A 25,054-nucleotide genomic window follows, 5' to 3' on the forward strand; every position below is an offset into this window, starting at 1 on the left:
TAATCAACTGAAGGAGGATCTCTTCACACAGTATTAAAAAGTTTAGGTAGCAGCTGCAGTAGAATACTTCACTGACATTTAAAAGGTGTTTTCAGACCCTTCATCAAAATACAAAAGATTCTCTTTGTGCGGACTTATTTGAATAAACCTCCCACCTCTTTAATTTACACTGGTCAGAGTTCTGCCACAAAAAAAGAGCCCTTAGTGTTTTTTAAAGGTGTTGTTACACCAAAAGCCTCCAGAACAGGCCCAGTGACCCTGCTTGTCATAGATTATATTGTGTTGAACTCTTCTTCCAAAAATGTTCCCTCATTTGGTGTTCTGATGATGGTGGTGGAAAACACTATCTAATGCGTCGCTCCAGAATCTTCCATACAGTAGATGATCGTTTACTTACTAATTCAATTTGTTAGATATTCAATTTCTTAGCAGCAAAAATCATTAGTTATTTACACCTGTTTTACTTTCACCTATTTTCCCCCAATCTTTTGATTCTAATCATGTAAACAGACTCAAAAACATGGATTTTAACTATTTATGAAAAAAACAGCAAACGGCAATTGGTTTTGTTTGCTTTATATCGAGTGTCATTCTTGACAGCACTCTTGCTCTGTATGTAGTAGTGAAGTGTCTTGGTGATGCTGCAGGTATCCCGCCTGCTGTGGGACCTATTGGGTGACATCTGTCAGCCTTTCTACTATGGACCTCTGGGCCTGGACCACAGAACCAGCACCAGAAAGGCTCTCAAGGTCAGTAACTGGCTCCTTCTGCTGCATTTGTAGTTTGAAAAATTTTGAAAATCTCGGTTTGTAGAGTTAGAAAGTGAAAAATGAGCTTACGGGTTGGCTAGAGGTTCTAACTGGTAACATCACACCTCTAAACGTCTGACCGAACAGTCGGCAGATAATTATGCAAAATATGATAAGGGTTATAGCAACCGGCTCACCTTTTAAAGGTACTTGCCCCTGCACCAGCTATGAGCCTGTGGCATTGTTTGCTTACAGGGTAGCACTCTGTTGGTAGCTTAGCTGCATTGCTCTTCGATTCAGTTTAGGTTGCTGTTGGATGGATCCTTAAAAACAATAGGGCAGGTGTCCGTGGGCTTGAACGGTGTGACTGTGATGTGGTCTGAACAGCGTCCTGAACAGTAAGCCAGGGAAATCTGCTAAGACAATTTAAAATAGATAAGGTGAGAATTTATGGTTGACAGTAGTAAGAGGAATTATCTCGGTTCGGATTTTACTCCCTCACTTGTGCCGCTTGTGTCTTGTCTTACCCTCAGCAAATCAATAAGATGCTACTGGGTGAGTGTATCTACCGGGACCAGCGCTGCCTCTCACCCTGGGCAGCCCTCTTCATCTGGGCCATCCTGCAGAACCGAAGTGAAATGGCTGTTTACTTCTGGGAGATGGTGAGACTCAACTGTGATATTCCACAGCCTCAATTGAGACCGTATGTGTTCAAGTGTTTAAGAATTAGCTGTGCTCAAATGACAGTGTTAACATTAGTACATGTTTAACCTTGAAGACTTACTTGGAGTTTTAAAGACCAGATACAGGTGGTGACAAACTTCACTAAGGGTTTTATCGGCATCCTGTGTTTCTGTGTTTCCTTGTCAGGCAGGCGAGTCAGTGCTGAGCGCTCTGGGTGGCTGTAAGTTGCTGAGGGAACTCTCTAAGCTTGAGAGTGAGACCGAGAACAAGCTAGCCATGAAGGAACTGGCACAGAAGTTTGAGAACCTGGCACACGGTGAGTCAGACCAGAAGCCCATTTCGGGTGACAGAGTGATTGCACAACTTCAGGCTTTCACAAACAATGAGTGTGTATGTTTAACAGAACTTGACTTGCATTAAGTTCACCTCAGGGTACCATCCTTCTCTTCATCTTTACAACACTAATTACCCTTAGTAATCTATAGCATCAACGCCCGATCACGGGAAAAAGTAAAGTTTCACCTGGTGGTTCAGATGGCCAGAGGAAAAGAGGGGAGGGGGCAGTCGTATGAGATTCCCATGTGGCCCACTCCTGAACTCCCTGGTTTTCAATCGAAAGCCTGGTTCTAAAAAGTTAGCTATTAGCAAATCACACGTATACTCCTAGCATTGCTAGGTGATGCAACTATGTCAAGGTAGGTGTTTTGCTCAGGACCCAAGGAAGCAGAGTGTAAAGTGTGAAGTTGTTTGGATGAACCGTTCTCCAGAAAGCTGCAAGCAGCGAAACTGGATCCCCTGCAATAGGCCCGATCCGAACAAGCCTGTTTTGAACAGGCACTGCACTAGTCTGGAATAAAAACATGAAAAGCCCCAAAAATACTTGAGAAAAAATCCTAAACCTTGTTACATAGCAAGCTAAAAATCCAATATTTATATGAATCCATTATGAAGAAGAAGAAATAATGATATTGTTCTGTATTGTTTGTGTGTTCAGATGTATTCGGTGAGTGTTACCAGAACAGCGAGAGTCGCTCCTTCACTCTCCTTATAAGGAAGTCTCCGGTGTGGGGCGGAGCTACATGCCTGCAGATGGCCACTGCGGCTGACGCCCGCCTGTTCTTCAGCCATGATGGTGTTCAGGTAGAGTTGCCAACAGCAGGATTTAACAGATGGGTAAAAATGCCAGGCTCAAGAAAGGCTTTAAATAGTAAAATGACAGTTAATATTGATGCAGCCTGTGTACATGCATGTCATCAGTGAGTGTAAAGTTGGTTGGAGCTGTTGCGGTGACAGTGGTGCTCTCTGCTGTAGGCTCTGCTGTCTCAGATCTGGTGGGGTGACATGGAGAGGAGTACTGAGGTCTGGAAACTGGTCCTCACCTTCTCCCTGCCCCCCCTCCTCTACACAGACCTCATCAGCTTCAGGTCAGTGCTGTGATAAAATTGTGCTATGCTGCGTGATTATTGTGTAGTTTTGTGTGTGTTTGCAATATGACTCCATCCTGGTTTCAGGAAGTTTGTGTCTTGGGAGAAAAAACATATTTTTTGGGTAAATTGTTTTTTGGTGAAAAATGTGGATAAAACTTAATTTTAGAGGTCTGCAAATTCTCCTTTAAGTAAGTGATAAGCAAGTGATATATTTAAAATGTCTTTCAAATTACACCCAAATTATCCCAGCATTGTTTAATAACCATATTCTCCTGTATTATAAAGTGTTACTGGCTTCTACTTTAATACATTGGGAATAATCATTTACCATATCATCAGCATGGTAGGGAAAATTAATTCCAAGTCTGTGTATAATTTGGCTCAAAGGAGAGATAAATAAGAGAAGCAGAAGCCCCTGAGCTACTCCGTATTTCATACCAGAACATTTTGATACCTTATTGTTATAGGCTCCTATCAACATAAGAGGTAGAAAACGTTCAGTGTCGGTCTTCTAGCATGTAATACCAGACCAGGGTCTTAAGTCCACCTTTGTACTCCACTGTCTGAAATCCCTCCCAATCTGTTACTTTACACAACACATTTACTTTCCAACAATTTCTTTGATTTTCCCAAGTCAAGGGTCAAAGGTATGCAATATATAGTGTCCTCAAAATGTGCATAAAGCAAACATAACATTGACATGTGAATTACTAATAGAGGAGCACTACACCACCACTGAACAATGTGGCAAAATGATGTATACTGGTTGAAACTCTCTATTTACTACTCAGTGATTAAGAGAATAATGAAAGCATGAATGAGGGAATTAAAGACATTGTTGGACACTGTTGAATCTGTTCTGAAAGCTGAATGCAACGCAGAATTATTACTTATTTCTTTCCAATGGTTTGACAAGAAAGGAAAACATGCCAGCTTGAGTGTGCTCATGTTACAGAGAACAAGAGGATGAGGATAAATCTCTGGAGGTCTACCATGGCAGAGACACTGACAGTCTGGATGGGAACGACGCTACAGTCTTCTCACTTGCTGACATTATACAAAGGTAAAAACAAATTTACAAACATTAGTCTGATGTATGTATGTATGACTGTATGATGGCTCTCCTTCTCAGTTGTAACAGAAGTGCTTTATTCTTTGTTTGCGATCACAGTGAGGATGAAGCTGCTGAGTTCAGGGCCCTAAAAGAAAACCTGACAGGTGGGTTTAGATCACTATTCTGCACTATTCTATTGGTACTTGCACTCAGTGGCTACTCTCTTAGGTTCCCCTCCATTGCAGGAACTAAGAACTATCAGCAAAAAAAAGTAAGGAAGGCGTACAATAAACACTAAATGGTTGTGATATACAGTAACTCTGAAGAGTAGTTCTGTGTCAGGCTGATGCACATTTATTAGAGGGGCAATGGTGATTCAATCCTGGGTCGCTGACCAGCACGGAACAGTGGATTTAGAGGAGTGGAGCTCAGCATACTGAGTGAGGTAAAAGGAGATCCCCCATGTTAGGGAAGAATTTATTGTGATGCCAGAAAAGAAGACAAAATACCAGAGTCCTGTATGTCTGATACTGAAGGAGTTTAATGACTTGACCAAGGAGAACAGAAGAGTCATCAACACAAAGTAGTGGGTGAAGCCACCTCATTTCTAAAAGCTTAACAGCAAAGATCAGATTCTTATAGCAAGAGGAGATGTGCGAACATCTCATTGGCCATAATGCATAAAAAAGACATTATGGAAGTGACATTGATTGTTATCATTTAATCCTGCAGCTGTGTCTTGCAGCCTGCAGGGAGTCAGATTGAAGGCACAAAGAGAGTCTTGGCCTTGGCAGGCTCCAGAGAGTTTTCAGGGCAGACTAACTGACCAAAGAAGTAATCTAACAGAAGTCCTGTAATTAAGTAAGCTGACTCTGGATTGATTCGCATAATTCGCATTGTGCTCAGCATATCCATCTGGGACCTCTCGGTTGGAGATCTTTTGGGAAGGGGCGGAAATACTGGTTGCTGACTGGATAAACCAACTGTCTATCACCATCTATGTTGGTGATAGACAGGCCAAATCAATCAATCAGATCAACAAAGTGTATGATGTACTATCAGAGTGTCATGGCCAAGTAAACAACATGTCGGTAAAGAATATTTGTTGTTTGTGTAACGTGAATATACAGATAAAAGACACAATATCAGATGCCCGGTCCATATTCCAACAGACGGACCCAAGAGAAAGAAGCATTAGTGAACGGCTTGCTTGATAGCTGCTCTCATCTCATCTGCTGAAACCTCCATGTTGTTTACACTGAACTTCTCGTTGCGTCATATTTTCGAGCTGCCACGCGGAATGGTTCGGTCGCTTGGGCAACCTTCTCCAAATTGTCTCTGCCGCAGGTTCCCAGACTGATCTGCAAGTAAAATACAATGGAGCTTGCAAGAGCAGGAAGGTCTTGTGAGGTTAGTAATTAAGAACTGGCCACTATACTACAGAAGGATTGGAAATTAAAACAAACTGTCTAGGGGAAATGAGATTCTCTCCATCCAGCTCTACATGGGCTTTTCCACCATGTGCCTTGGATGTGCGGGGCTCTGGCTATGGCCCACTTAGAGTCTTGTTCTGTTTAAGTTTTTTTCCTGTCCTTTGCCAGTGCTTACTCATGTTGGGTTAATGAAACAGTATGGTCTAGTTCTATATGAAAAGTGTCATGAGATAACTGCTGTTGTGCTCTATCACGATATACATTTAATTGACTTGGACCTAGGAGTATGGGGTTCCAAGGTCATTGTTTGCGGCTCTAAAATAACCACAGTGAGGGCTGTGTCTATATTCCCGGCAAAAAGCCAAGCAAGCTAGCCATTAGGCTCCACCAGGGTTGTCACCCATTTTGTCTTAATTTCATGGACAGAATCTCAAGGCACAGCTCAGAGAAAGTAACCTCATGTCTGGATCCCTGAGTGTTGCAGAGTTTTGCTGGCTTCAGCAGACTACGAAGTCCAGTGCGCACTGGGATTGATTGTAGCACAAACCAAGTGTGAGGCCATGGTACTCAAACAGTGCATTGTCCCCTTCAGGTTGGGAGTGAGTTGTTTCCTTGGGTTAAGTAAATGGAGTATCTCAGGATGTTGTTCATGAGTAAGCGTATAATGGACTGGGATCAGTGTGGTAGAGCGCTGCAGTGTTGGCAGTGATGTGACTGTAGTAATGTGGACGTTGGGGTGAAGACGGAGCTGAAGACGAGAGTTGAGCTACTTTCCACTCGTCAACTAGGGTCATGAGTTTTGGGTGATTACGGATAGAATGGGATCATGGATACAAAACATATACTCATTTGTATTATTATAATAGCCCTTTGCAGGTTCTCTTTAAGAAGAGGTTAAACAGCCTGGACATGAGGAAGTGTCTTGAAATAGAGCCACTACTCCTTTGCTTTGACAGGAGACAGTTGAAGTTTGGGAACTGGCTAGGATGCTTCACTCTGGAGGTTTTCTGGGCACATTCAACCGTACCATGATCCAGCTATGTGGCAGAGGAAGGAGTGAGGGATGGAGGGGTGGATGGATGGATGGACGGACTTGTGACGGACTTTTGCAACTACACTACAACTTTTTCTAAGATGCTCAGAGAATCTCCAAAAGTGGCCTTCAGTTAAAGTTGCTTAGGCTGCATCCAGACTGTGTTATAGTATATGATGTCTGCACCATCATTCTCTTTTGGGGGCAAGTGAATGTTTAAGTTTTCTTCATCAGTCATGTTTACATAGAAAGTTGGCCACTGAGTGTATATGGCAATTTATTTTGTATGACTGGTTGTTGACATCCTGTTTTTATTCTTTTCCCTTCCCTTTACTTCAGACTCTTTGCCATCCAACGCCAAGAGACCCTTTATAGTATCACGGTGGAGACAGTTCTGGTTCGCCCCTGTCACCTCATTCCTCGGCAATGTGCTGATGTACTTCCTGTTCCTCTGCCTGTTTGCTTATGTTCTGTTGGTGGACTTCAAACCCCCGCCCCCTAAAGGCCCCGCCACTCTCGAACTGGTGCTTTACTTTTGGGTTTTCACCTTAGTATGTGAAGAAATTCGGCAGGTTGGTTGTTAAGACACAAGCGTGCACACACATATGGACACATAGTTTTACTGTTACACACCCTTCTACAGTGTTTTGGTGTCTGATAAGCCTTCAAATTATTGGATCTGTTACTCAAACTAGATTGTGGCAACGCAGCCCATCAGCACTTTTATTGCAGTGCTATTTTCAGTCTGAATTTTAACCACATTACCTAAAACACACATTTCTGTCACAGACACAGACATGCTGCACAGATAACCACATACATCTTGACTTTTCTCTCTCTGGTTGACAGACCTTCTTTGTGGGAAGTTCCTTTGTGCTCCAGAGGATGAGGAATTACATCCAGGATGTGTGGAACAAGTGTGACCTCACAGCCATCGCTCTCTTCATTTTGGCTCTGTGCTGCAGGTGACTCTTCTGACACAGTGACAAGAGTATTTACACTGACCACAGTCCATATTTCATGTAGTTCATAATGTAGGTGAATATTCACTGGAGATCAAAATTAGAGAACAAAGTTTTAATAGAGATCAGATCTAAGCCTCATAGAGAATGTCTGGAAAATCCTTGGTGACAAAGTAATGTGTAATAAACCCACTCCAGTTAGTGAACTGTGGAAGAGTCAGAATGGACACAGATCAAAGCAGAGCAGTGTGAGAAACTAGTGATGTCCTGTGGGCGCAGATGTGCTGAAGTCATTCAAAGCTGTGGCCTCTACACTTCCTGTTCATTTTTGAATCCTAGAGAAGAAAGCATTGTTGAAATCTTCACTTCTGACACAATGGTTACTGATCTCTAATTTTGCTCACTGCTTTATTCTCAAAATAAAGGTTTTTCTTGAAGTTCCTTGATTATTTATAAAAACATGCTAGTACAGCAGTGGTATAGCCACAGAGGATATTCTATCAAATTATGGACATTAAAAAATAACGCTATTTCAGAATAAATCAATTGTTATTTAATCGTTCTCTAATTTTGATCTCCAGTGAATTGCGTGACATGTTACTAATGATTGACTGCACTGTGTTGTTCTCCAGAATGTTCCCCTGGTCATACGAGTTTGGCCGAGCTGTGATGGCCATAGATTTTATGGTCTTCACACTACGTCTGATCCATATCTTTGCCATCCACAAACAACTTGGGCCAAAGATCATTATACTTGGCAAAATGGTGAGTGCACACAAAACTCACAAAACAACCAAGGGACTACATAAAAAAAATGTGAAACAGAAATGACAGTCATTCCAAAGAGGAGTTTAACAGAAAGTTAGGGTGCCTTGTTACTCATGCAAATGCTTGAATACGAGCACAAAGGAATGGGCCTCTTGCAGAATGCAGTAACTATAGTATGATGAACATTTGAGATGGCACAATATCAGCAGTACTCATTTTCCAGAGCAGGCTCTACTGTGATGCGAGTGAAAAATGATCTGGCCGCACTGATTCTCTAAACCGAGCTTTGCTGATGATCAAAAGCAAAGCATTAGCAGTTCACATCCAGATGGCAGCTTCTCAATTTTAGCTGCCGCTGACCAACACTTTCACCAGTTAAAATGACTAATGGTGGCGACGGCAGGTGATATCAGTAGTTGCTAATAACATGAATTCCGTGAGTAACCTGATAACAGGCCAAAATTAAACTGGTTTAAGTCCTCTCTGCAGCCGGAGTCTGTATTCAGCTGGAGAATACTTGTGAGTGAAGAACCTGAACTCTTTGACAACACTGTACAGTGAAGACTGAGCTCTGTAGTTCCAACATTTCATTTAGTTTTCATTTTATTGGTTGTGTCCTGCACACAAAGTGCCCAACCCCCATGGGTTTATAAGACATCATCGCATACATTACATTCAAAATACAGATTATTACACAGCTCAATCTCTGAACAAAGTATTCCTTTGCTAAAAAAACGCTTCTCTTTAATGGATTTGATCATGTTGATTTCATATATCAATAATTTAAGCTTATTGACTTAATAGTTTTAGAACCAGGGACCTGGATAGAGTAACTCTTCAACAAGAAGGTGTTTCAGATTAGGCTACTGCTTTTATTTTAATGAATCTGATACATTTCATCAACATTTACACACACACACACACACACACACACACACACACACACACACACACACACACACACACACACACACACACACACACACACACACACACACACACACACACACACACACACACACACACACACACACACAAACACACACACACACACACACTGTCTATATTTGTTTTTGCTGCTGGAGCATGATTGTTAACTGGCAGGTCGGCAGCTCATGACGTTATTCTTTATTAGACGTGGCTTGAGGCTTTTAGACTCTCCTTTAAATCTCTGGTTCATAAATACTGTATCACTCCCCAAAAAATTGTCATGGATACCTCGGCTGGTATCACTGCACACACTGCACATTTCTTCTTCTGCATCCCTGTTCCTCGTATAGAAAATTACACCAGTGTCCTCTTAAAGTAACAAGTTATGTTACTGAGAGACTCACCCTCCAGTTGTTATGCCATACACACAGTCACACTCACATTCATGATCACATGCCATTAGAATAGATCATGAACAGTAGACCTCACACCGGGGCCAGTCCTCTAACATCATCCATGTCTGGTCTCTCTTTGCTTCCATCAGATGAAGGACGTCTTCTTCTTCCTCTTTTTCTTGGCTGTGTGGCTCATGGCTTATGGAGTGGCCAATCAGGCGCTCCTCTACTCGTATGATCCCCGCCCTGATTGGATATTCCGCAGAGTGTTCTACAGACCATACCTGCACATTTTTGGACAAATACCCATACATGAAATGGATAGTGAGTGGCTCAGTCTCTATTTTACCAGTCCATAACTCTGACTATAAACTCAAGCAATTTGGAACATGAATATATTATTGCACGGCTGATGCATTGGTCTAATGGTTAACTTAGTGTATAGGACTTCATCTGCTCGTGCTGCCTTTCAGTTAAAATGGACGTTACCCTTTAAGGTGCTTGTCTAAGTGTTGCATAGATCCTCACATGTTGTTTTGGACCTCTTCATTGGCCTTCCATCTAGCTGATAAGTTGGGAGAAGTAAGCTGTACAAACGACACCGAACGAATCAAAGCAGGAGAGGAGCCCTGCCTGAGCAGCTACGCCAACTGGCTGGTTGTCATCCTCCTCGTCATCTACCTGCTGTTCACCAACATCGTACTGGTCAACCTACTCATTGCTATGTTCAGGTACAGTTTAATTAATGTTTCACTAACAAGACCACACCATTGTAAAATATTGGAGAAGTTTAATTGGAATAGCCGGGGAATGCAAGAAGGTGGGGTGAGGGTTGGTTTAGGTGGGATGAAGGGAGGGGTCGAGGGAATGATGAGTGGGTCAATAGCCAGGGATGAAGGCCCTGGGTCGATAGTCAGGGATGAAGGACGTGTGTCGATCGTCGGGGATGAAGGACGTGGGTCGATCGTCGGGGATGAAGGACGAGGGTCGATCGTCGGGGATGAAGGACGTGGGTCGATCGTCGGGGATGAAGGACGAGGGTCGATCGTCGGGGATGAAGGACGTGGGTCGATCGTAGGGGATGAATGATGTGGGTCGATCGTCGGGGATGAAGGACGAGGGTGGATCGTTGGGGATGAAGGACGTGGGTCGATCGTCGGGGATGAAGGACGTGGGTCGATCGTCGGGGATGAAGGACGAGGGTCGATCGTTAGGGATGAAGGACGTGGGTCGATCGTCAGGGATGAAGGACGTGGGTCGATCGTCTGGGAAGAATGGTGCGAAGCGGGTTGAGGTTTGTATGGATGTCACACCTGCCTGGGGAGCATGGCTCAGAGTGGGTTTACGCCTTGATGTGTGCTGCTACATCAACCCCCGGGTTCATGTCCAGAAGCCTCTCATTGTAGTGTGGACTACTGAGCTGGGGGAAGAGAGGAGAACAGTTTTTCCTGGGGGGAGGGTTGTGAAAACTGAGACGAACGAGAGAGAGAGTGGGTAAGACACGAATATATATATGGTTGCACAGGTGGTTGTATTAATGAGACACAGGTGTTGCGTTAATGGGACACAGGTTGTTAATTGTGAGGCATGAGTGGTGGAATTAGTGAAGGGAGAGGGGTATGGTCTTGTTCCTAAACCTCAGTTAAATTAACTACATTTCATTTCCAATGCAGTTCTATTGATTTAACAGCTTCCAAACATGAGAACTTATACTGTATGTTGTACAGTAAGGCAGTAGTCATAATGTGCATGGGGGCACATTGGCCCCAGTATTCAAAAGTGCTGCATAAACAAATCATCATTTGGTTCCTTCCTTAACATTTTTTTTCTCAGACTGGTGGAATGAAATCATCCAAAATACACATTTGTGTCCGTAGATTTCTTGTTAATTCACTAAGAGTTAGTATTAGTGTTAGTTTGTATATTTAAACATATCATTTCAGAAAACTTGTAATACAAAAAATACCTGCCTCCCCATAATCATCTAGGACTTTGTTTAAATAGGTGATTTCTGCCTTGTTGTACAGCATGGAAACCCAGACTAGAAAAGCCTTTTAGCTCTAATGAGATGTCAATTTACTGTCTACAGCTACACCTTCTCCAAAGTGCAGGAGCGCAGTGACACCTACTGGAAGTTTCAGCGTTACAACCTGATTGTGGAGTACCACTCGCGACCCTGCCTGGCACCGCCCTTCATCATCATCTCACACCTTAACCTTTTCATCAAGAGATACATCCGCCGCATCCCTTCAGCGAAAAGCAAACACTTTGGTAAGAAGTAGCAAGTAGAGAATGAAGATGGGGGACATGAGTAGGAGGAGGACAAGCATTTAGCAGGGGAACAAGGGAGCAAACAAAGGTAAAGAGGTAAAGGGCAGAGACCTTAAGATGCATTAATTAGCTCTTGCAAAAGTACTGGGTAGGTCATGAACTTTACCCATTCAGTAAATGTTTGAGTCATTTGAAGTGGGCCTACAGCTGTGTCTTGGGGTGCCAGGACTGATGGTCCAAAGTCCCTTTATAGCCAAGAGGGAGCTGTCTCTGCATTCTTGATAGCATGTTTGACAGATGATGTGTGGCTCCAACAAGGTTTCACGTTGGTATATTCCAGATGTGTTCCAGATGAGCTGACTAGTTCAGGAACAGTAGGGTGTCGACAGAGATCTTAGATACCTAGGAAGATCTCGTTCACATCCAGTCGTTTTAAGGATCTGTTCAGAATGCAAACGTATGTGTTCCAGTTTTGGGTATGAGTCTCCAACCGGTGGAGGATCTCTACAGTGTATATCCCATGTGCACTTTCTGCTCTTTCCTTTCTCTCTTGACTGATCTTCTCTGTCCTCAGTTCTGGAGCTGCGGGGCAGAAAGGCCAGCCGCCTCAACACATGGGAGGCTATCCAGAAAGAAAACCTCCTCTCAGCTCAGAATAAGAGGCTGAGGGAGAGTGACACAGCACGACTCAAATGTACATCTGTCAAGTAAGTTGCCTCAGCTATTGTTGTGTGTGTGTTGTGTGTTTAAAGGGGGTATATAAAACATTTAGAGCTTTAATATAGCAGCAAACAAGTATTTCCTCTGTAAAGGTGTAGTGGAGTAAGGGCGTCCTGAGCAGAGGATGAAGTCACTCTCCCTCTGTGTGTCGAGCTTCTCTGTTCTTTATTTTGACCTGCCTAGGGACTACAGATGCAAATTAGCTCAACGCTACAATCAATTTATGTTTTTAAACTGTACACAGTCCATTTAAATAAAGGCAAAGGCCATTTACACCCAAGTGTTAATATCAGTGTATTCTGCAGGTAGCAAAGAAGTCTATTTTCATCCTTTTTTTTCCTCTTACCCTAACCAAGTTGTTTTGTGGGGTAAACCTAACCTAGAATTGTTGTTGTCTAAATCTAATCAAACTGCTAAAATTATAAGTCACCATGATTTTAAATGGTGTCACAGCCTAGATGCAAACCCTGGTCCTCTTGTTGAAAGTTCAGCACTTTACCCACTCACCTACAGTTAGCTGCAGCAGTTCCACACTTTGTCAGTCTTTGAGTTGGTGAATGAGGGGTTGGGTGTAAATATCCGGATCATGCACCAAAGGCTATTTTCACCAGGGTGTAAATTGACACTCCGTTAAATAAAGGACTGTAAATAAATACTTTTGTTTTGGTAGCTAACCCCCGTTAACACCGTCAGCACTGTTGCTGTTAGCACCACTGATATTGCTGTCCTGACCAACGGTGGTTGGATGCCGTTGTTGCGGAAGCAGACCCTCCAGTTTCGGGTCTAGATGGTAACCCAAGAAAGTCTTGCGAGATGGTTGAGCTTAGTATCGGATCCTAGGAGCCATTTCCTTCCCAAACTTAGAACTGGCCATTTATTTCATATACAATTAAATTTGAGTGAAAAGAAATGTGGAATACAAAACCACAGTACATCAGCATAAAATGATTAAATGTTATGGTATTGGCGTACATGTCACCCAATTATTAACAAAATAACGAGGTACAGAAATGTCATATTTATTTGAGAAACAGTGTCTTCATTCCGTAGCTGAACTAAGTTGACCACAGACTGACATTCTAGCTGAGGGTTACAGCAGGATGATCTGTGCGTGTTTGTTTCTGCAGGGTGGACAGTGTGCTGAAGCAGATGTCAGAGATCCGTGACCACGACAGAAGGTTGCGGCTGCTTGAGACAGAGGTCAGCAATACTTTAATGCACACGAGAGATCTAGTGAGCCTAATCTGTACCACTCACCTTCGGTCATATTGTAGCCTAGAACCAAAATCCAGGCTCTTTACATGGCCAGAAAATGTGATGTTGCATTACCCTTGAATTCTTTATACACTTTGTATTTAATTTAGAGACACCCCTTAAAGGTAACATCTATCTCATCGCTTTGTTTCATTGTGTACAATACCTGCACGTATGGTAGATTAATATGAGTATAAATCTGTGTGTAGAGTGTGTGTGCATGGTGTGTCTGGTTTCCCTGCAGCTGTCAGCTATGCCTGCTCAGCACTCATCCATCTCTGTCTGTGTATCTTTCTCCCAGCTGGAGTACTGCTGCAGCACCCTCTCCTGGATGGCGGACGCTCTGTCTCAGAGTGACCTGATAAAGGCCGGCCGCCCCCCTCCGCTGCTCAGAGGTAAAACCACCGCACAACGATCCATAAACCCTTCAAGACAATTCTGTCTGTCTGTTTTTTGGTTTTCAGTAGTTTTGGACAGGCAGCATGAGCAGTCAGACAATCCCAAAGGTTTGACAACTACTGATGTTTTTTTTTTTGATGATGAGATAAAACTAAACAATAAATTAAGATGTGGTAAAAACTGCAGCCAAATGGGATGAAAATATAACACTGAACATACACTAGATGTTGACGCTGTTGTGTTACACGTCACTCCGGCGTTCTATATCTTAAATCACACACTGGGGCGGCATCATGTTGGTGTTCTTTGGTTCAAACTGACGTAATTTGTCTTCGTCTTGTCGAAGGATGGTTTTTAGGATTAATCATTATTTTTTCTACTGTTGTAGATCTGCCTCCACTCTCTCCAAGCTGACCCCCTGAACTCCAGGATCACACACACACACACACACACACACACACACACACACACACACACACACACACACACACACACACACACACACACACACACACACACACACACACACACACACACACACACACACAGAGTTTACTCAGGGCCACTGTTTCAAAAAGCACCTTGTTTCCTATTCTGTTAAACATGTCACATGTTTTACTTTGTTGATTTCAGATGTTTGTTGTTTCAGGTGCATTTTCATATGCTGAGTTAAAAGTACATGTGTGTTAGTGGCGGCATGCATTGCTGTCTGCTGTAGTGCCTTTAAGTCTCAGGTTCGACCAGAGTGCCTTGTCAATACAGTATGTCTGCTCAGTTTATTAGTGTGTGTGTGTGTGTGTGTGTGTGTTTGTGTGTGTGTGTGTGTGTGTTTGCGCGCACTACAGCTATTTCCTCTCTGTCCTAAGCCACTCCCACCAGATGAGTTTGAGCATATTGCACACACTTCATACAGTAACCAGTCCTGATTGTGATCCCAATGCCTTAATATAGCAGCAATGCTATGAGGGTTACCATCTTGTTTTATTTCCAAGCTTGTGGGCCTGTAAAGCCCTTTGAGATTTCACACTGTAATACCAAGTGTGTTAGAGATTGAGAGAAAATGTTGCTAATAGTTTAGCATTCTGCTAACCACAGCTGTGACCCCGCACTCAGCTGCAGCAGTTATCCTTTGGCTAGGATTAGCAGAAGGCTAAACTATTAGCAACATTTTCTCTACATGACATCCAAACACTTTGCTGATATTGACACTTGTTTTATTGCGTTTATTCAGACTCTCTTTTAGACGTTCCTTTGATCAGTCAACTTTTTCTACAGGAATAGCCGCAATTGAATCAGACTTTCACCGACTGTAGGGAATGGCAGGTGCATCTGCGTTTGTAGATCAGCCAATAGGAACTCTCTCTCTGACCAAAGTCTCTTGTCATTGGCTTGATTTTTCTCAAGCCTGAAAACCGAGCCAAGAGGAGGTGCTGAAGTCTAGTTTTCTCTCAGAACACTTATAGTGCAATACACTGAACGGTTATTATGGATTTTTTTGACGGTTGAGGCAAAAATAAATGACCTACTCCAGCTTTAAGTAAGAGGATTATCACAGTTTATGAGACAAATGCCAAACGAATACAGTCTCATTTGAATGATGAATTTTAATTTGAGTAAGTTTGTTTCAATTTGTACCTGTCTGATGCATTTTATATATATTATGTATGAATATAGGTATAAAGGCATATATACAGTCAATGCCTGTGTTATACTTTACCGTAAGCATCAAGCAAATTGTTTGTTCCATGTTGTTTTTTGCCATATTTTCATATTGATTTGTATATTTTTGCTCTTTCTTTGTAAACCAATACTGTTTGTGCCTATGTGTTTGTGAGACAATGTCTCAATCTACACAGAAACTGTATGTGTGTATGTTTCAAGATAAAGACTCTAAATAGTTTTATTCAAACTGCAACAAAGTCTTAATAAAAATGAGAATTGTGTCCACACCGTAACGCTGAGGAGACCATTCTATTTTTCTAATAAGAACTTGTTTCATCTCTACAGTACTGTCCAGAACCAACCAACTGCTTGAATGCACAAATCATTCTTAATTTCTCATGTTCTTTCAGATGTTTGGTGTCATGAGGATTTTCTAGTGATTGGTTGTGTTGCCTGCACTCCAGCCCCTGCTCTCTCGCCCCAGGCCGTGCTCGCTTCTCTCCCCAGACCTGCCATCCTCAAACCATCCACTAGATGCCCCCAGACTATCTTACCAGTCCTATATACCAGCACATTTCCACTTGTTTCCTGTCAGATCGTCTTATGTACTCCAGACATTTTGCCCGTTTGTCTTCCTTAACTTGCTTTTTCGCCTGCTCCCCGCCAGTTTCAGTAAAGCTAGTCTTTTATCCCTACCTGTTTGGTCTTCCAGTCATGCTTTTGGTTCCAAACCCATGTTAACTAAATCATCACATGGACTCTCTCTCTCACTAACTGAAAATGTCCCCTATCCCATTTTCTCAGCAAAGAAATGTTCTTTAAAGATGTAGGTCTTGTTGTGGTTTCTTTGTTTATTTGCTTATGGTAATCTGAGTTCATTGTGTAGCAGAAACCTGTTTCAGTATGATATGAATTTACTGTGTAACAAAAACAGTTTTGGGCCAGTCTATCATATGGAACAAAGGAAAGCATAGTGATTTGGGAAACTTTATTGTCCAAGGCTGGATAATTACCCACAACAGTCTTTAAGATACAGTTTATTGTAAGGCTTCCCCAATATATATGGGAAATCCATCTTGACATGTATTTATCTGCTTCTCAGGAAAGTAAAGGAAAAGAAAACAAGACTGGCTGTAGCCTCACTTGAGTAGAGCAGGTACACTGGGTTTTCCACTAACTGCATGGTTGGCTTAATCCCCTGCTCCTTCTGTCCACAACTGTGTCCACACGTCCTTGGGAAAGACACTGAAACCTCAAATAACATGCCACAGTGACAAAGCTAACATGTTTTAGGAGGTCATCTCATTACCATGTTCACCAACTTAGTTTAGCAATTTAGCATTATGTCAAGTTAACATGCTAACGTTTGCTAATTAGTACAGAAACTACAGCTTGGAAAATAAAAATGTTGACCTGATGCTGGTGCATGATGAAAAGTCAGAGGATCAGCGTTACAGGGCAGACATGGGGACTTGGACTTACGACTTAGGCTCGAGTCACACACAGTGACTTGAGATTTGACTTGAGATTTGTCCTCAAGACTTGACTCAGACTTTTTAGTGCCTTGCAATAGCCTGTTTAAGGTGATCATATGCCCAACAACTAACATGTGCTGATAATGTGTGCTAATAGATAAGGGAGTAATGATACTACATGCTTAAGAGAGAGGTCATCCCTATGTTCCCCGGTCACATAAGCCTATGCCTTTGCTAATTTAATTCAGCATTTTGTTAAGGTGAGGGGGTAGTGTTAGGGTCAGGGTTAGGGTGAGGGGGTAGTGTTAGGGTCAGGGTTAGGGTGAGGGGGTAGTGTTAGGGTCAGGGTTAGGGTGAGGGGGTAATCTTAGGGTCAGGGTTAGGTTGAGGGGGTAGTGTTAGGGTCAGGGTTAGGGTGAGGGGGTAATGTTAGGGTCAGGGTTAGGTTGAGGGGGTGGTGTTAGGGTCTACATAAGCCTATTTGCCGTGGAATTTGGCATTGATTGTGGAAAAAATAACAGACCGGAGTGTCATGGGCAGTAAGGCTGTATGAGAGCTGGTATCAGCAGAGGTTGAGTCAAGCTAATATACAGTATACAGGTTTGTAGTGCTGAACGGCCTCAGCAGTGGACACATACAGTACAGCTATGGTAAGCCCCAAAGACAAAACATGACTGAGTCAGTCTCCACCCACACTGTACTTCTATAGCGCCTTTCTAGTCTTCTGACTACTCAAGGCGCTTTCACAGTGTTTTGTCACATTCACCCATTCACACAGACATTCACACTGATGGCAGTGGACATCTACATACCATCTAATCTAACCATTCACACCACATCTAACCATGCACAGCACGGGGAGCAACTGGGGGTTCAGTGTCTTGCCCAAGGACACTTCAACATGTGGACCAGGGGAGTCTCGAATGGAGGATGACCCACTCTGCCACTGAGCCACAGTCGCTAAAGCTAGACACACAGCACTGAGTGAGTTTGTAATGCTTATCAAGGTTGTATGCTTGCATTTATATGACTGGCAGTTAGTTTGGTAACATATATAAGAGTCAAGTAGATAAGAAAACCCTAGAGATTTTGTTATGTTATGTTTTGAGACCGAGCAAATGGCTAAATCCTGGAGGCAGTATGTACCAGTGCACACCTGATATGAATGCAATATGCAAGGATCAGCAGAAAACATAATTTGTTCATTTGTTCATTCACACACTGCGTCCAAGCTTTGAATTAATCTTCTAACTTCCTTATGCACACACGCACGCACACACACACACATACACACACACACACAGACACACACACACACACACACACACACACACGCACACACACACATGCACACACACACTGCTCCCCTTAGGTAATTGAATCATGGAAAGTAATTTCCTACTTTAGACAGTCCTTACATGGAGAGGGCTTGGGTTGGATGTGGGACTGGATCAGATTCACGGAGGCAAATGAGTCCTGCTGAGGAATGTCAAATCTGGTTGATGAATGGGCCAATGCAGTGCACTTGCTGTCATCTCTTCACCTCATAACACCCTGCCCGGCACCCTAAATAACACCTATTCTTTTACTTTTTACCCAGACATGTAAGAGTTAAATAAGGTTCTGTGCCGGGGTCCACTTAGGTATCAACATGTGCCCCAAGCTAAAGCAGACAGCTTAAGTATCAGATATGCATCCGCTATTATTTCAAACAGAGCCCCTTTCAGACTGTATGGGGAGGAGAAATTGAACAGTAGTGGTAGTTCACTAAATGGGTCAAGTGGGTCAATGCAGGCAGTCAGTGGTCCAAAGTAAGAGAGAAGAAATGTCTTTGGCATGTCAGAGCTCATCTCCACTTTCAGCCACTTTGCAGTCTTCATCTCGATCTGATCTCCTCTCTCATTCTGTCCTTTGCTCTTTCCAACTCAGCTGTTTCTCACTGCCACTAGTCTATCACCATTAGACATTTCATGACAAACTTATTCTCAAACCTGTGCCGTTGCACCAAAGATTATGTGCTATCTTAAGCTTTCAATAGTGGGTGATTATGGTGGAGATGCAAGTTGTAATGGGTTAATACAAGGCTAAGTCTCCTCTATGTCAAATGTGCATGGCTGGCATTTGTTGGCTGTGCAATTTAATTTGACTGAGGGAGTACATGAGAATCTAGAATGAATCAAGAACAACTCACAAACCTTCTCCTAGTCCTTGTGTCCTTGTTTCCAGTACTAATGATTTAGTAATTTAATTTCATTTATATGGCTACAATATATACAAAGAGCAAGGATCATTCAACCAGGACTGTTTTGGACAATTACACCAGTGAGACCTTTACTAAAACTTGACCTTAACTGACCCAAAAAAATCTCATGTAAACTTACACCCATGAAAAAGGCAGCCAAAGGTCAAATTAACGGATGTGGAAACATTTTTGTATTTTTTCCGCTTGAACAAAAAATAAATCAAAGATGTTCGTAGCATTGTGTATTTTCTTTAGCATGTGTACTTAATTGTGTTAATGGATTAAGAATACAATCACTGGCATCACAGCAACATGCAAAAACAAGTCCATGTATTTATCGACTTTAGTCAAGTTCGGTTTAGGAGGTGTTTCAGAGGATCCTGTCATTGACCTCTTTCTTCATGTGTGTGTAGGTAAGAACTGACGGGGCTGTGGGATACTGTGCTGGTCCAACACAGACAGAGCCAGGGAGGCTCACATTACACTGACTCTGACAGTGTGGTTTTAAATAGAGTGGTTGTCAACTCCCCCCTGCACAAATCCATTTATTTTAGGGCAGTGTATAGGGGGAGGGAGAGGCAAGAAGATGGGCAGGAGATCAGTGTCTGGGTTTGGCCCATACCCTTGGTCGTGCATACGCTCTGGCTGCATCAGCATGATGGCGACACCGGAGGTATATTTGCAAAGAGAATTTGTAAAAACGTGTTTCGATAATGGTCCAGTAGGCCAAAGAATGATTTTGGAGACCAACAATCTTAGGCCTCACTGGTGGCCACTACTTGCTGCAATGCTCAGTACACCTTACAATATGAATGTGCTGGACAGAACGCAGAGCAGAGTGATGCCTAGAGCTAAAAGTGTTTGTCCTGAGGGCAGTGAAAGGTCATTGGGTCATTGAAATGGATTAAACAATTTGCTGATAAAAATCAGCAGATTACATGGCCAGGCCTGTGTTCAACAATTTCTGGAACTTTCCAAAACTGTCAATCCGACATTCACACCGACTTCACACAATGGCTGGCCAGATGTATGAGGATGGGAAAAAGAGACTACTTCTGTCACTTTCTATATGTACAAGCAAGTGCAACATCATTAATGTATTCAACTGCTATTTAGAGAAATGCTAATCCCCTTTTGATCAATTTCTATGTTTTGCCCCTCCTTCTGACAAGAAACTTTTCACCCTGTCTTTGACTGTGGACATTTGTAGCAGCTATAAATACGTTTGCCTTCAGGTATGGTTGGACGACCCTTCGTACAAAGTAGTTTCAAGTGCTCCCCAGCGATAAGGTCAACGTGCTAGATGGACATGTAGCTGTTTCAACTTCCATGCCGAAGTGAAAGTTAGCATCTTATCATGGACAAGCCATTACTATTGGCTTTGTTAAAGCTTAACTATAACCATTATTTCTTTCCCTTTACCATATTGTTTAATGGACATGTCTGGATAGTAACCCTAGATTTGTGAAAAATCTCACGACAACCTTTACTAACCATAACCATTCGAGGTCAATGCCTCCTGACCTTAACCATCTAACAGTAACCATTCAAAGTCTGTACCTAACCATAACCATCTAACTGCAACCATTCAAGGTCTATACCTAACCTTAACCATCTAACTGTAACCATTCAAGGTCTATACCTAACCTTAACCATCTAACTGTAACCATTCAAGGTCTATACCTAACCTTAACCATCTAACTGTAACCATTCAAGGTCTATACCTAACCTTAACCATCTAACTGTAACCATTCAAGGTCTATACCTAACCTTAACCATCTAACTGTAACCATTCAAGGTCTATACCTAACCTTAACCATCTAACTGTAACCATTCAAGGTCTATACCTAACCTTAACCATCTAACTGTAACCATTCAAGGTCTGTACCTAACCTTAACCATCTAACTGTAACCATTCAAGGTCTATACCTAACCTTAACCATCTAACCATAATCATTTAATGTCTATACCTAACCTTAACCATCTAACTGTAACCATTCAAAGTCTATACCTAACCTTAACCATCTAACTGTAACCATTCAAGGTCTATACCTAACCTTAACCATCTAACTGTAACCATTCAAGGTCTATACCTAGCCTTAACCATCTAACCTAGCCTTAACCATCTAACTGTAACCATTCAAGGTCTATACCGAATCTTAATCATCTACCCGTAACCATTCAAGGTGTATACCTAACCTTAACCATCTAACCTTAATCATTCAAGGTCTATACCTAACCTTAACCATCTAACTGTAACCATTCAAAGTCTATACCTAACCTTAACCATCTAACTGTAACCATTCAAGGTCTAATAATTGTAATAATAATAATTGTTGTGGATAGGATGGTTGGTCTAAGGGAAATGCTGGACTCATGTTACTTGAGAGGAAAAGTTCAGGGAGTCACTAAAATTATTAATAATCATTCTGTGAGAGCATAAATATGTAAAACCAAGTGTAAGGGAACTTGCTAATGCTTCTTCAGATACCTCACTGTGGACCACAGCATTGGACAGATGGACTATCCCCCAACATTGATTAACCAACTGCTGCTAATGGGCTGTACTTCAAAACATATATGTTGTATCAAATGATCCATCTCTACCGTGTACAACTACTTAATGTCCAATATCCTCCCAGCTCTATACAGACCCATACTCCCCCTTTCTCTCACAATATATGGTCATCGTTGCCTGGTCCCACTTCTGCTGCGGTCTACTTTAAAGTTAAGCTTAAGCATTTGTTCTAAAGTTAAACTTGAACATTTGATGATGATGGAAAAGCAAGTATGCTCCACTCGTTCCTTATACCCCCTCCAGTCACTCCCCTCTTCTCTCGGTAACTTAACTTATGGATAGTGCAGGCCTGCCCACCAGCATTTGCCCCTGTCAATCACCCTGACTGCCCCCCTTCTTTTCAGCTTACCCCATAGGTTGGTCTCACTCTTTTTCTGTCGCTCTCACATTAGTCCTGTCTGTGTCTCCAGCACTGACCAGTTACTGACAGCTCCCCTCTCCGTCTGAACTGACCACACAAGTGCTACACTGGACTAAAAGACACTCTGTCTTGTTGTAGTCCCAGATTCAAAAGGAGGACACCTGCTTTTCTACGGATCGTTTTTGCCAGGACTTGGGAGCAAGTGTCTGGATCTTGCTTGGAATATCTTCTTTGCACTGGACCTTGTCTATTGGATTCCATTATAATTGGTGTCCATTTCCTACTGTAGCCATCAGCACTGTGTGCACCGTTGAGTGTGTTTGAATTTGTGAGGTTGTGTGTGGGACAAATAGGCAAAGAGCTGCAGTGCTGGACTCCTGCAGTGATTCCAGGTAAATTCCTCTGTAGTTGGCCGTGAACATGGCATCGTTGAGAAGTTTGATTCTCGCAGTGCTGCTGGCACTGCTCTGCTCCTTCCACACCCCACTGGCTCCCACTGCCAAGGCCCAGGATCTGCCATTCCGCTCCGAGCAAGGTCTGGTGGCTGATGATGATGATGATGATGATGATGATGATGACGATGATGACGACGACGACGACGATGATGATGACGACGACGATGATGACGATGATGATGATGACGACGACGACGACGATGATGATGACGACGATGATGATGATGACGATGATGATGACGATGATGATGATGATGATGATGATGACGATGATGATGACGACGATGATGATGACGATGACGATGACGATGACGATGATGACGACGACGACGACGATGATGATGATGATGACGACGATGACGACGATGATGACGACGATGACGACGATGATGATGATGACGATGATGATGATGATGATGATGATGACGATGATGATGACGACGACGATGACGATGATGATGACGACGACGACGACGATGATGACGATGATGACGATGATGACGACGATGACGACGACGATGATCATGAAGGTCAGTCTCTTTTAAACATACAGTAGCTTCACCTCACCTTGTTTTCTCTAGATATATGTAGACATCTGCACCTGAAGCACATTGCAAACTGCGGCCTGTTAAAGTATCAGCTGTCACTGAATTTAATTGACAATATGTTGTCAATTCCAGGTCGGGCTGTGATTGGCTATTTAAATTGCGAAAACACAGCGCAGTTAAAAAAAAAGTAGGCCTCAGCTCTGATGCAGCAATATTACACCACTTGTTTTATTTAAAGTTCAAGTGTCAGTGATGGCCAGTGCTTTGACATGCAGTTGGCGATGCGTTTAAGGTACAGATGTGTGCACGTAGATTACAGGCCTTTGTGCGGAAGGGGAGGGGCTAAGACAATATTAGCCACTCCCCTCTCGTTAACATTCTTTCAACCTTATCATCTCTTTGTCAGCTCTTATTTAAATGTCTTAGAGGTAATCAAAATCCCTCCTCCACCCCTTTCCAGCTGTCCATTTCTCTTGCTGTCTCTGACACTGTGTTCTTTTCCCTGCTTAACTAGAGTTATGAGCACTCTGGGGAAATTGAACTGGCCCATCTGAAGTCCAACTGTCTGAAGTCCTTCGTACAGTACACTAGATATGAACTTGGGGACTGCAGAAGCATTGATTTGAGAGAGAGAAAGAACAAAAAAACAATTTCACACAAACCAAGCCTGACTTGGAAACCAGTCATTGGGGTCAATAGCCTGAGATCTTTTCATTTGTGTTTCATTTGAAAGAATGGTTCCAGCGCTAGGATCTTCCTTTCTCATTTGTTTTGGATCAGATTGACCTGCATTTTGTCTTTATGTGAACCTACAGAGAAAGAAAGAGAGACAGTGATATTGGGAGTGGGCTGTGGGATGGGGTTGTTAGAGAAACAGACAGAGGGAGAACAAAGCGTGAGGAGAGGTGCAGGAGGGCCACTACCTAAATTCATTTATTTAAAAGCTTAGGATACCAACAGAGGTAAAGTTTCTCTCTTTCTCCATATCCCTCAATCTCTTTCTTTCTCTGTGGAGCATTTTGCCGCTGTCTGTTGAAGAGCCGTGTAATGCAGAGAATTTGTTTTTTAAGTTGTAAAATGGCTAAACACAGATAATATAGTACAATAACTTTCAATGTCACTGAACAGTATAATATCCATACCTCTTTATTTTCTAAAACGCTAATTTTCTGAACCATTAGATAAAAGAATCACTTTTCATGCACATGTCAGTAGCTTATATTAATGATGAATATTTGTTCTGAGTTTTATGCAATCTCCCCCTTTATTTAATGCTTATTTGGCACTATTACAATTAATTACAAATATTTGAGTCATTTGTGAAACTAAGCTGAACATTACTCCTCATTTGTTATGAAATGTTACAACAGTGTATTTGCTGATGATTTTTCAGACCTTCAGGGAAAGAGTGTTTGGGAAAAGAGAGAAACATCTCTTAAGTAACAGAGCTAAAGCTCTATCAAATGTCTAATTGTCAAGAGATGAAATGGTTGTCAACTTTTTTTCTCTTCTTGTTCGACAAAAATGTGATTTTCTGATGACTGTGAACATTTCTGTGTGGAAAATATGACAATTACCACTGTCAATATGTCTTTCACCCTACTTTCATTCATTAAATACATCAAATGATCATAAAATGCCTAAATGCAAATCT

General features: G+C 42.4%; 1 protein-coding gene across 1 annotated transcript in view; it reads left to right on the forward strand.

Moving 5' to 3' along the window:
- Positions 1 to 25,054, forward strand: part of LOC310959834 (transient receptor potential cation channel subfamily M member 4-like) — a 49,298-nt gene that overhangs the window by 16,256 nt on the left and 7,988 nt on the right. The window contains exons 12-29 of the mRNA XM_083931295.1: positions 648 to 749; positions 1,283 to 1,411; positions 1,620 to 1,749; positions 2,428 to 2,573; positions 2,745 to 2,857; positions 3,816 to 3,923; positions 4,032 to 4,078; positions 6,720 to 6,952; positions 7,230 to 7,345; positions 7,975 to 8,107; positions 9,585 to 9,759; positions 10,001 to 10,166; positions 11,525 to 11,706; positions 12,281 to 12,413; positions 13,554 to 13,626; positions 13,982 to 14,075; positions 20,013 to 20,131; positions 22,806 to 23,382. Of these exons, the coding sequence (XP_083787421.1) occupies positions 648 to 749; positions 1,283 to 1,411; positions 1,620 to 1,749; positions 2,428 to 2,573; positions 2,745 to 2,857; positions 3,816 to 3,923; positions 4,032 to 4,078; positions 6,720 to 6,952; positions 7,230 to 7,345; positions 7,975 to 8,107; positions 9,585 to 9,759; positions 10,001 to 10,166; positions 11,525 to 11,706; positions 12,281 to 12,413; positions 13,554 to 13,626; positions 13,982 to 14,075; positions 20,013 to 20,131; positions 22,806 to 23,382 (2,776 nt within the window). The remainder of the gene's footprint in view (positions 1 to 647; positions 750 to 1,282; positions 1,412 to 1,619; positions 1,750 to 2,427; positions 2,574 to 2,744; positions 2,858 to 3,815; positions 3,924 to 4,031; positions 4,079 to 6,719; positions 6,953 to 7,229; positions 7,346 to 7,974; positions 8,108 to 9,584; positions 9,760 to 10,000; positions 10,167 to 11,524; positions 11,707 to 12,280; positions 12,414 to 13,553; positions 13,627 to 13,981; positions 14,076 to 20,012; positions 20,132 to 22,805; positions 23,383 to 25,054) is intronic.

This window comes from Echiichthys vipera, assembly GCF_963691815.1.
Source record: "Echiichthys vipera genome assembly, chromosome: 17".
NCBI classification, from domain to species: Eukaryota; Metazoa; Chordata; class Actinopteri; order Perciformes; family Trachinidae; genus Echiichthys; species Echiichthys vipera.